The 12,899-nt window shown below is 53.8% G+C and overlaps 1 protein-coding gene across 2 annotated transcripts; it reads left to right on the top strand.

Moving 5' to 3' along the window:
• The first annotated feature begins 768 nt into the window (after nt 1-768).
• RD3 (RD3 regulator of GUCY2D) lies at nt 769-12,575 on the top strand. Of its 2 annotated transcripts, none has more exons than XM_084789916.1 (3): nt 769-1,009; nt 8,346-8,698; nt 10,395-12,575. In XM_084789916.1, the coding sequence occupies exons 1-3, from the start codon at nt 773-775 to the stop codon at nt 10,684-10,686; spliced, it is 882 nt and encodes a 293-aa protein (XP_084646042.1). In that variant the 5' UTR covers nt 769-772; the 3' UTR covers nt 10,687-12,575. The 2 variants fall into 2 exon arrangements, with proteins under 2 accessions (XP_084646042.1, XP_084646043.1); XM_084789917.1 differs by lacking the exon at nt 769-1,009 and adding an exon at nt 1,474-1,776 and having other exon boundaries at nt 10,395-12,574.
• The last annotated feature ends 324 nt before the right edge of the window (nt 12,576-12,899 follow it).

The raw sequence follows: 12,899 nt of genomic DNA, 5'->3' as shown, positions 1-12,899 counted from the left end.
CAATCTTTCTGAGTGCAAGCGTTCCTTCACCTGGGATAAGGCCTGAGACTCCAGGTGTCAGTGTCTGAGGTGGCAGAGGGACCAGATCCTGGCTCAGGTCCCTCCCCGCTACCCCGGACACTAGGCCTAGCTTGATTCTCACTCCTGGCATGACATGCAGTCTACATGGGGTGCTGCTGCTTTTCCAAGGTGAACATAGAAGGGTGCTTTGCCATAATCGCTGCCTTTGTTCTACACAGCTGCTGCATCTGCAACCTTGAAGCAGGCTCCTCCGTTGCTGGACGGTCGCAGCAGCGCACAGCCCCAAACTGTTTTGTGAGTTTCTAGCTTCAGCCTTCCTGGAGCCTGGATGCCAGGCCGTAGCCCTCGGCTTCTCCTGTGGTTGCTTGGGCAGCTCTGCTCTTTCTCATCATGTGGTGGGTGAGGCCAAGGAAGCACCATTGCTTTTTGATTTATTTACCTCCTGGGAAAGAGCCAAGTGCACTGGCTTAAAACAAACAAACAAAAAACCAAAACAACAGCTCTAGTAACTTTGCTGCCATTTGGAAGGTTCTAGCGGACAGCAGATTTTACAGAGGGCAAGCTCCTAATCTCTGCACAGCTACACCACACATCTCCACGCTATCCTTAGCCCCAAGACATATAAGACTCAGCCTCTGTCAGGAGCCCCTGCTGCGTCTGCCAGAGGATCCTTCCATGGTATTCCTTGCCCCACCAAAAACCTCAAGTATGCCAGGAGGGCAGTTCCACTCGGCGTAGTCAGGCCTGGCTCATGTTCTTCTTGGCTGTGCTTTGTTCACTTTCCACACAGCCGAGTGAGAATTGTCCAAAGCCGCTCCCTACCCTTGTGCTGGACCAGCGTCCCCCAGGATCTGTACCGTGCAGGCTGCTGCCCTTCACAGGGCAGCATTCCTTTCTTAGTGCCTCCTCACGTCTGCGAGGGACAAACAGGACGACTCCTGGCCAGCAACCAGGAGGCCTCCAGAGAGGAAAGAGGCGGGGCCTAGTGGTGAGTGGGTGAAGGGCACAGCGGGAAGCCCCTCAGGCCCTGGCGTCACTGTCACTTCCCGGGACCTGCTTTCTCCCTTCACCCCAGACTTACCTGTGCCTCTTTACCTGTGCTTGTCACGAGAGAAGGAAAGACAGAGTAAGGGAAGTGAAAAAGGTGGAAACCATCTTCACGGGCCCAGGTGCCCAGAGTAAAGTCCTCCTGGAGGAAAGACTGCATTTGCATTCAGGGACCATCTGCTATGAACAGGTGCTCGGAGTTTAATGAGGTCGGTGGCACCAAACTGGGTGGTGCAGGGAGAGGAGAGGGTTCAGAAGCCTTCCGGGAATAGCGTTCTCTCAGGGCCTGATCACCTTGGCATCTGTGTCAGGTCAGCCCTCCCTCATCAGCTAATACTGCTGAGGGCCAAGAGGCTTAGGTGGGTCTCCATGGCAACCGAGGCTGGCCTGCCTCCAGGTTCTGCAGGGAGCTGTGGCTCTAGGGACACACGCACACTCCACAAACACAAACACCAGCCCAGCTGCGTCCCTCCGCCAGTTGGAGCCTCCAGTAAAACTTCTCAGAGAGGAAGCCCAGGAGGCGCCCTCAGTGGACTGAGGCTGAGGGAGGCTGTGGATGGAGCTCACCCTTCCGCCTCCGCTTGTTTGTAGCCGCCCAACATGCCACTTTCCCTAGGAAAGATCAAAGCGCTCTTCTCTCAGACTGGGAAGCAGAAAGCAGGACTCTCACAGTGACAGTGACGTTGCCCTGAAGGAGGTGGACCTCAGGTAAGAGGGGTCTCCCCAGAAGTGGCAGATTCTTGCCCTCCCAGCAACCAGCCACACTTGGCTTTGAGCTTGGCGGGGAGGCTCTCTGGCCATCTGGGAACCAGGAAGCAGGCTGGCTCCAGGACCCAGGTGGCCACAGCGGGAGGGGTCCCTTCAGACCTCGCCAACCAAAGATGAGTGGACTCGGGCTGGATCCTGGGTGGCTCAGACTGGATTTTTTCTTCATAAACTTGTAGGAAGCCTCAGCTGTTGTCCACTGCGGGCTGAGCAAGCTTCTGAAAGAAACCAGCCTCGGTGGTCTCCCTCATGCTATGCAGAGGGAGTGGGGGAAGGTGGGGAGTGGGGGTGGAAAGCAAATCTCGAATCAGAGGTGTCATCCGTCTGAGAAATGCAACATTAGCACCTCTAAGGTGCAGAGTCTGGCCTAGGCATCCAGCAGAGACGGTGAAGGGTGTGGTCCCCGCCACAGGGGAGCCTATGAGGTCTAGTAAGACACCAGGGAGGGAACCTGTGTGGAGGTGTGGAGGGGGTCAACGGAGATGGTCTCCTTATGACACTGAGGGGAAGAGAGAGTTTCTTGGAGATTGTCTACCATAGTCAGACCTGAGTATTTGCACCTCAGCCTCTATATGAAGAAAACCAACCGAGACCCATCAATTCACCCATCCATCCATCCACCTATCCTCTACCCACCCATCCACCCACCCATCTGCCCCCCATCCATCTATGGACCCATCTATCCACACACGTATCCATCCATCCATTGCCCCACGTATTGATTTACCCACACACACACCTACCCGCCCACTCACCGATATATCCATCCACCCACTCACCCACTCACCCACTCACCCACTCACTCACCCACTCACTCACCCACCCACCCACTCACTCACCCACCCACCCACTCACTCACTCACCCACCCACCCACTCACTCACCCGCTCACCCACTCACTCACCCACCCACCCACTCACTCACCCACCCACTCACCCACCCACCCACTCACCCACTCACTCACTCACCCACTCGCTCACCCACCCACCCACTCACTCACCCACCCACTCACCCACTCACCCACCCACTCACCCACTCACCCACCCATTCACCCACTCACTCACCCACTCACCCACTCACCCACCCACCCATTCACCCACTCACTCACCCACTCACTCACCCACCCACTCACCCACTCACCCACCCACCCACTCACCTACCCACTCACCCACCCACTCACCCACCCATTCACCCACCCACTCACCTACCCACTCACCCACGCATTCACCCACTCACTCACCCACCCACTGACTCTCATTCATCTGTCCATCCGCCCAGCCGTGCGCACACACAGAAGCCCATGCATCTATCCATGCACCCACCATTACAGAGGTTGAGATCTCAATGGGGAGCAATGGGGTCAGGCTACAGGTAGAAGCTGACTCTTAAGAGGTGGTTTTGAGGGATAAGCAGGTCTTTGCCAGGTAGGTGAAAGACCCACAGGCCAGGCCAGTTTACACCTGGCTTGGTGGATTATAGGTAAACTTTTTCTAACGGCAAAAAGAAACAAGAGAAAAACAGAGCCAGGAAGAGAATTAGTCAGAGAGGAGAGTGGTCACATGTGCTCCCTGGGCCTCAGCTGACACAGCTTGTTCTGAGAGGTAACCTATGCCCTAGGGTCACCAGGAACAGAGCCCTCCCTGGCCTGCAGATGCTGTGGGGGAGCCCAGCTATACAAGGGGAGAGCCGCAGCTGCTGCCCTGGGTGTGGCTCCCTCTGGACCAATAAACTGGGGTTCTTGGATCAAGGACAGCATCCCCTTTGTGTAGGACTAGTGAGCATAGTGCCCAGAACCTGAGTCCTCGTTCCTTAGGGATTCAGGCTTGGAGCGTTTCTAAGGTGAAACTGTCCTGGGGGATGTCCAGAAATAGGCCGGAGGAGGGGCTCCAAGTGTGCACAGAGGTGACAGTGTATAGTGCAGGGGAGAGGCAGAGGTGGGAGGAGAGCGACTCCCAGGGGCCGCTTTTGTGTGGACCAGCATGACTGATTAGACTCTTGGAAGGAACCGGGTTCAGCTCTCCCTACACAGCCACCGGATCACAGGGCCTGGGAAGGCCAGGGCCAGGTTGGGGTCACCCCCAAGGGGCGTGGGAAGCAGAGGCAGGATTGATAGGCTTTCCTTTCTGTTCTCCAGACCTTTGGGGGTCAGCAAGAACACAATTTTTCTGAAAAGTGTTTCTAAGTGAAATCACCAGAGTTGGATTAGCGTAAACCAGCTCTGCAGAAATGTAGCCACCAACACATCCGTAGAAACAACACATGACATAGTGATATCTGTGCTTTCCTAGATGCAGGTAAGATGACAAACGCTAGCGACATGGGTAATAAATGCTGTGTGTCCGAGTAACAACGCGCACACAACGCTCCACAGATAGGGACTTTGAAGAGTCAGGACTATATTCTTCATCTTGGCTGGAGGGAAAGTCACAGAGGTCACGGGTGGATGCGCCAGCATTATGCGGTGGCCATATGTGTGTGCACCATGTGCATGGCTGGTGCCAGTGGAAACCAGAAGGATGCATCAGATACCCCAGAATTGTGAGCCACTTTGTGGGTGCTGGTCCTCTGCAAGAGCAGCAAGTGCTCCTAGCTGCAGAGCCATCTCACCAGATGCTACATCTTAAGTTAAAGATGCTAACAAAGTTGTCCAAGTGTATAACATGATTCTCCTAGGACCCCAGGAACAGTCCCTGCACTAAGGGCCAGTGACAGCCACAGGTGGACCACCCTTCTGATGTATAAAGCTTTTGTTTGGGCCTTTTCTGATTTTGCTGGCTTGAGGGTCAGTAGGCTAGATGTGTCAGGTACACCTGGCATTCTCTCCCCAGCCTCAGCATGCCTCATCTGAGACAGCAATTCAGCAAAGGGATGGGGGTGGGGGTGGGGAACCAGTCCACCAGGCATGTCTGAGGTTAAAGGGAGGGTCAGGCTGTGCTCCTTACCAGGAGAGGCTCAGGGAGATAACAGGGAGGTCAGGGAGCTGTCAGCAGAGGGCAGCATCCATCCTGCCCAGGTTCCCTGACATGGGAGTGACATAGTCCCAAGATTCTCACAGACCACAGCCCTGGGTGTCTCCACAGTCTTGGGTCCCTCGGTGTATCATCCTGACTGGCTTTCATTTCTTCTCTGCTCACTCTGGCTCACCACAGACAGGGCCAGCATTGGGCCCATTCTCCCAGGCACCCGACAGGCAGAGGCAGCACTCGCTTCCAGAGATGGCAGACACAGGCGTTGCATAGGACACGGCTTCCTTTGTGCACCACGGACACTCTGGGGACCGTGCGGCTCAGTGTGTCTGCCCTGTGTGTAGTAGAGGGCTATAAGGCCTGGCTGGTCAGGAGGATGAGGCAATGTGTGGTTCTCAGATGGCAGCACACCGAGGTGCCTTCCATCCAGGAGCGCTGTCTCCCTGTGGAAACATCACAGTGGCTTTCTGTAGAGACCCCCACCTCGGACTCCAGAGTGCTTGGATCACATGCTTCCCCAAACCTATTCTCGAACACACTTTCCTTGAGGGATCCTCACACCAAGTGTAGTGGAGGCCGTGGCACAGGCCCCAGGACTGCTGAGATCTCGGGCCAGGCCAGCCCACAGCCTGTGCCTGCTGGTAGAGAATTCCACAGCAACATGTGCCGACATGCAGCGAAATTGGAACAAAAGTACAACAAAACACCAAAAAACAAACAAAGCCTCAGATAAAACCGTTGTTTTTGCTATATGCTGGAGTTACATGCTTGTATGTGCGCATGTAAACACACATGGATGTGGCTTGTCTGAATGGTTGGTGTATAACACTGCCCACATCCATGAACTCTAGCATCGTCCCTAGATGTTCTCCCACACCCCAGCACCACTTTACACCCAGGAAGGCCACAGGTGTCCTAACTCCAGCTCACCTCAATCCTCAAGCCCAGGCTTGTATCCGAGGCTGAGTGGGGAGCAGGCTCTGAGGTCACCAAGGCCCTGTCACAGGCTCCAGTACTGAGCTAATGTTAGGAGAGCCTGGAAGCCGGCCAGGGGTCTGCTCCTGAGAGAAGGTGAGCCTCCAGAGGGGGCAGTGAGGAGACGTGGAGCCACAGTCTCCCAGGGCAGGTCACACACAGCCTTGCTGGTCTGGAGTCTGCCTGGCTGGCAGCTGTCTACAGACTCTTTCCCTTCCTCCACCCTCCCTCTCCACCCTGTAGCCTTAAGAACTTAATCGGGCTTGGCCCTGAAGCCTCCTGGGGGAAGCAGCTGGCACCAGGGACAGAAATAGCTGCAGCCAAAATCTTGCTGTTGATGGATCAGGGCCAGTGTGGAGGGGGAGTGCGGGGGTAGGGGGAGGAAAGTTGAGACTGCCGTCTTTCCAGTGAGACCCTCAAGCTGGACCCCAGAAGTTTAGGGTTCACAGGGCTCAGGAGGCCCACCCAGTCTTAGCCCCTGAAAACATCTGCCTCCACAGGGCAGCTCAGGGCAGCAGAGGCCGCTCCTGAGACCAGCTCTGGCTAGTGAGAGTGAACGCTTCCCTGTGTTCACTGGCCCTCTCATCTGTTGAGAACTGTTCAGTCATTTCATCAGCCCTCTTACTGGCTGTTATTTAATTTTTTGCTTGGTTTTTTAAATTCTTTGTGTATTCTAGATATTAATTCGATGTCACGTGTGAGGCTGTCAAGTCCATGGCTTGCTCCTGTTCTGTAGGTTTCTCCTCTCAGATAACTCTCCTTTGCTGTATAGGAGCTTTTGACATCTCTCCAGGGTCCCTTTGTCAATTGTGGGCCTCATTTCCTGAGTAACTAGAGTCCTACTGAGAAAGTCTTTGCTATGTGTTAGAGTATTTGTTTTTTTTTTAATCTATTTTATACCTCTACCTCCCTTCCACCCTTATCTACCCTATCCATTCCAACCCCCCCCCCCCAACACTAGGGAGGAGAGAAAGAAGGTTAGAGGGGAGGGGTGTAGACCTCTATAGGCTTCTTCCTGCTGATAGGGATGCAGTCCCTTGGGGCAAGTTCAGTCTTGTCATCAGGATATCCAGCAAACGCACACCCCAGCATTAGGCACCCCAGCAGCAGGACACCCTAGCAGCAGGATACCCCAACATTAGGACACCTCAGCAGCAGGACACCCCAGCAGCAGGACACCCCAGCAGCAGGACACCCCAGCAGCAGGACACCCCAGCATTAGGACACCCCAGCAGCAGGACACCCCAGCAGCAGGACACCCCAGCAGCAGGACACCTCAGCAGAAGGACACCTCAGCAGCAGGACACCCCAGCAGCAGGACACCTCAGCAGCAGGACACCCCAGCAGCAGGACACCCCAGCAGCAGTGAGGGCAGCAACAAGAGGAACAGCAGTGGCTTAGGTACTCTCGGGGATCCCCCATTTATACCTCCTCGAGAGATCCCAGAATTGAACTGCCTGCAGGTGGCACAAATTGCATCCCTACCAGAGCACAAAACACATTACAGTTATCTGCTGTGGACAATCTGAAGCAGCCCCATATCCCACACCTAAAATACATATGAAATATAAATAGGGAAAACACATTCACACAATACAATCAAGTTTAAAGAAACCAAACCTCTCACTATAGCTATGTCTGAAGTGTTTTCCTACTTTCTCCTCTAACAGTTGTTTGATTTCAGGTCTCATATTAAAGTCTGATCAATGTAGAGTTGGTTTTTTAATGTGCTGTCCTTGCTTAGGCAGCCCTGTGTACACCTTGGACTAAGTCTGGGTTTTCCACCCAGGCCATCAGCTCTCTCAGCCCTGTGTCTGACATCTGCCCTCACTCTCACCTTGCTCATGCATAAACTCCTCCTTTGACCCGCTTCACCATCCCCTCCCCTCCCCCATCCCTGTAGATAACTGAGGTGCTCTTCACCAGTCATGGTGTCTGTGTCTCATGGAGAGCAGGGGCCCGAATACTTTCATGTTTGTGTCCCTCCACTGAGCCTGGCGAATGCCTACTGGATTGATGAACTGTGAATGGTGGGGGAGTTGAGGTTTGCCAGGGAAATGTCAACTCACACATCCTTACACTGGAGGCGTTTGATACAGTGTTTTCTTGTTGGACTGGCTGGCAGAGGCTCTAAGTATTATGGGTGTGTGTGTTATACATGTGTACTGTGTGTTGTATGTTGTTTGCTCTGTCTCTATGTTTGTGTTGTGTGTGTTTTTCCCCATAGGTTGTGAGGATATTGTTGTGCTCAGCATGTCCTCTTTCCTGCTTTGTTTTGAGTTGGTGAGATTGGGGAACAAGTTCTCTGGGTCCAGTCATCCCAGTGATTTCAGGAATATCACCATCGTTACATACATTACACCTATGTAAGGCTTATGTGAACCAAGCTAATTCACAACTGCTCCTAAAATGGCCCTATTTTGTTTTCCGTAATTAAGAATTTCTCTCAGAGTGGTTGTGACCTATGTGAGGGCACACAGCTGTAAGGGGTGGAAGTGGGGGTGGGAACAGATGTTCTCAGCGGAGGTCCAACTCTCCTGTCTTCTTCTTGGTCTCTTGGATTCTTCCCTAGCTGACAAGGTGCACAGAGAAGACCTACTTCTCTGTCTCAGAAGGACCTAGGGGGACCATGTCCCTCATCCCATGGCTCCGGTGGAATGACGCTCCACCCAGGTTGTCAGCCCGGAGCCCCGCCGAGATGGTGCTGGAGACGCTCATGATGGAACTGGCAGGGCAGCTGAGAGAAGTGGAGAGGCAACAGAGGGAGCGCCGCAGCGCTGTCAGGAAGATCTGCACTGGTGTGGACTACAGCTGGCTGGCCAGCACGCCCAGGCCCACCTATGACCTCAGCCCCGGAGAGCGGCTGCAGCTGGAGGATGTGTGTGCCAAGATCCACCCATCCTACTGTGGGCCTGCCATCCTCAGGTAACGTGGCACTGGGCTGGGAACCAACTAAGACCCTTCTGGCTCCACAGAAGGAGACTGAAATCGCAGAAGCCTAAGACTACTAGGAACAGAGCCAGAAGGCATGAGTGGCACCTGTAATAATAGAGGGCGTAAGACAGGAAAAGGAACTCAAAAGTCATTTATGACCTGTTGAGAGACTTCATCTGGGGCGGGAAGCAGATCCTGGAGGACCTCAGGCTGTGGTGGGTGGGGCTCAGGCTGTGATAGGTGGGACTCAGCTGTGGTGGGTGGGGCTCAGGCTGTGGTGGGTGGGGCTCAGGCTGTGATAGGTGGGACTTAGCTGTGGTGGGTGGGGCTCAGGCTGTGGTGGGTGGGGCTCAGGCTGTGATAGGTGGGACTCAGCTGTGGTGGGTGGGGCTCAGGCTTTGGTGGGTGGGGCTCAAAGCCTCTAAGTTCTGTGTTCTTCCCGCTGGGTGGTTATGAACCACCTAGGTGCCAGCTCCTTTGTCCTCTGTTTATCTTTAATGTCTCCTACTTCTGCTGCATATCCTCTTTCACTTTTAGCCCAGGCTAGCCTAGAACTCACTACATAGCCTAGGCTGGTCTCAAATTCACAGCAATTTTGCAGTATTTCTCCCTTAGGAACTTTCCCAGGCAATCTCTCTAAAACTGGTGTCTTAATTATTCTGTTTCGGTCAACTTTGACACTGGTCAGCCTGAGGTCTGAGTGTGTGTATGAGGAAGAGGGAACAAGTATGGCTCAGCAAGTGTGTGTGAGCTCAGGGCACCACGTGTGTAAAGCTTGGGTACAACACCTTCCTGAGGCTGTTGCCGCCTACCTCCGTCCCCACAGAATTGGCCGAGTCAGTCCAAAACCAGGGATGATTCCAAAAGAACTCCTTGCCGGCCTTTCCTTTTGTAAAGGGCGAATCTACAGCCAGACGCTTTGACCCGACTCCTCCCACGCCCCTCAACAGTGCCCAGCGTGTGCTCTCTGAAATTCCCAAAAGGAGGACTTTGCCCTTATCTCTCCCTCTGGTTTTTGTGGTCTTATTGCTGGCTGCCTTCCTTTTAGACTGAGCTCTCCCATTTTTCTGAGTCTATATGACAGAGACCTCTAAAACTATTTACTTCAGAAGAGAAGATGGAGCTGACATAGACTCCTACGCTGGTGCCAGAGGGAGCCTGATCTGCCTGCCAAACCCACAGTGAGGGGACTCCTTACTGCAACTGCTGTTGAGGATGGAGGAAGGCAGAGATCTCATGGATGACACCTGAGCTCTAGGGAGAAATGTTCCAGACAGAAGAAACAGCTAGGGAGACACACAGGACCAAGAGCGTGTCCATCACCCTGAAAAGACACGCAGCTGAGAGAGATGGTCTCCATGACTACACGCAGTAACACAGTCAGATATGCATTTCAGCTCCATCCCGGGGCAGGTGGAAGAGGCAGAGGGGCGAACAGACAGCCAGGCTGCCACTGCTGTGCGCATCTCTGAGGACTGTCAGCCCATGGCTTACAGAGCTTAGTCAGGCTACTTGCATATGAGTGCGTCCCTTGTGAAAAGGCAGGTGTTGCCTTTTACAGATTGGGAAATTGAGGCTCATTGGTGAACAAATCTGAGATTTGAGCTCACGATTGACAAGAGCAAGGCGGGATGTTCTGGCAAAGGGGTGCTCAGCCCATTATGTCATGCCCCCCCCCCCTCCGCAGGTTCCGACAGCTGCTGGCCGAACGAGAGCCAGAGGTGCAGGAGGTGGCAAGGCTCTTCCGCTCCGTGCTGCAGGAGGCCCTGGAGAAGACGAAGCAGGAGGAGGAATCCCATAGGCTGACGCGTCAGTGGAGCCTGAGGCCCCGAGGCAGCCTGTCCTCCTTCAAGACCCGCGCACGCATTGCGCCCTTCGCCAGTGACATCCGGACCATCTCGGAGGACGTGGAGCGCGATGCGCCACCCCCACCGCGCACCTGGAGCATGCCAGAGTTCAGGGCGCCCCAGGCAGACTGACCGCCCTGGGCGTGACCTGCAGGAGGGAATGACGGGCCGGTGACCAGGTTGCCGGTGCTGGAGCCTCCCCACCTACCAAGTAGCTCTGCTAGACCACCGAGCCACCTACCCCAGAAAGCACACCTGCTTGGCTGCAGGGCAGAGTCAGGACTTGAGCCTTGTTCCTCCCCAATAGGGTCTCCACTTCCCAGCCTGCTGTAGACTAAAGGCCTGGTGTTGGAGCGGGTTTCTCCCTACCTCCTACCACTGTCTGGAATAAGGAAGTGTCTGCCTTTTGGGCAAGGCCTGCATTCTCACCCCAACTTCCGGAATGTCCCGTTCACCCTATCCATTCAGGGCACCTTTGATGGTGACCAGATGACACTCACTGCGAGGGAGCCGTATCCTCGGGGTCCACCACAGCTGGTCTGGACCTGAGACTGTTCAACCCACTGTCCCGCTAGTGAGTGAAAAATGAGACTCACACGGGTCTCCCTGCTTTTGCCTTAAGCCTGATCCCTCCAGTGTGAGACTGTCCCTGCCTCTGAGTCCTTGAATACTGGGTTATGATGAGACAGGACCAGTGAGTGCATCTCCACGCGCTGTGGTCTTTCCTGTTCCGTACCATCGAGTGGGTCAGGGTGGGGCCAAGGCTAGGGGTGGGTAGACAGGATGACCGCAACTCCCACCCCACAGGGTCATCATGTGGAGTGTGGCCAGTCCAGAGTCAGGGCTTAGAACCCTCCAGACCTGCTGCCTGAGCCGAGGCCTCTGATCCTGTCCACACCTGCTCCCCAGCTTTCCCCTCCACTGCCCTGGTGAACCGGTCCCAAGTAGTTTCCTGCAGCTCACGCTCTAACCGATGGTGCATGAGTGGAAGGCCAGCTGCCTGTCCCTCTCCGTGCCCCCTCCCCCCCCCCCCCCCCCCGCCCCACCACACACTCTAGAGCAGAAATAGGGTGCAGGGGAGAGGGTGAGCAAAGTGTCTGTCTCAAGCACGCAGTGTGTGCCCAGAAAACACAAGTGAACCTTATAAAAACGCCAGGGGAGGAAAACAACCTAGTAAGCATGCAGTCCTTGCTCAGTGGGAAGGCCTTGCCTCTTTTCTCCTCTGCCCTCCCTCCCTCCCTCTCTCCCTCCTTTCCCTTCTAGACAGGCTCTCACCAAGGCTTGCTGGTCAAGTGTTTCTCCTGCTTCAGCCTCCTGAGTGCTGAGGCTCCGGACCAGGTGTTCCTTTTAAGTGATCTGGTTTTGGGACTTGCCTGGGATCTGCAGACTACAGGATGGCACATCCCTCTTACCCACCGCTGTCAGGATGAAGGAGCTGATTGCTCACTAGCATAATCTCTTCTAAATAAAAGCACCTTAAACGCATCCTTTACCGGAAGATACAGAGCCGTTTACTCAGATGCCAAACTTTGGGTGGAGGTCCAAACTGACCCGTGCTGTGCTATGGTTCCATTCAGGTCTCTGCTCTCCTCAAACAAAAGGGAAAGCTGAGGTTGCTGTCCCCGCCAGCCTCCTCAGTACCGTCCTGCTTTGTCCCTTCACAACTGTGACTGAAGCCTCAGAGGGTCCCACAGCCCATCCTGCACCCAGGATGTTGAAGGGACTAACAGCACTTGCTGCCATTTCTACTTTAAAATTCAGGGACAACAAGTGAAAGTGTCTGATGAGAGGCTGGAGGGGGCGCCCAGGACAAAGATGGACCCTCCACCTCCTGAGCTGGGGCTGCAGCTGCACCACCTGACGGCTGCATTTTGTTTTTGTTTTGTTTTTTTTGGTGTGTGTGTGTGGTGCTTTTTACTTGTTGTGAAAACTTTCAGTACTAGAACGAAAAAAAAGCTTTAGTAGTTATTAATATTTCATGTTTTAATATCTCAACTAAAAAATGTGGCAGATACTTTAATATGAATCCCAGATATGATTCTTCCTGAATACTTCTGTGTGCTCTGCAAAAAGAGAACATCCCATATGTTGGGGTTAAAAAAATATATAAATTTTTTTATGCCCGGCATAACCATGCCTGGCAAGTTTCTTAATTCTTCCATAAATAAGGAAATAGCAAAAAAGTGCCAACCATTTGCATCAGCAGATAGTAGCTATTAATATTACATATTTTTATTAATGTGAAGTAGTAAAAAAAATATATGGCTGGATGTGGTGACACACACCTTTAGTCCCAGAACTCAGGAGGCAGAGGCAGGAAGATCTCTGAGTTTGAGGCCAGCCTG

Source organism: Acomys minous (assembly GCF_964271855.1).
Source record: "Acomys minous genome assembly, chromosome: 1".
NCBI classification, from domain to species: Eukaryota; Metazoa; Chordata; class Mammalia; order Rodentia; family Muridae; genus Acomys; species Acomys minous.
This window is presented reverse-complemented; position numbering and strand designations above follow the sequence as displayed.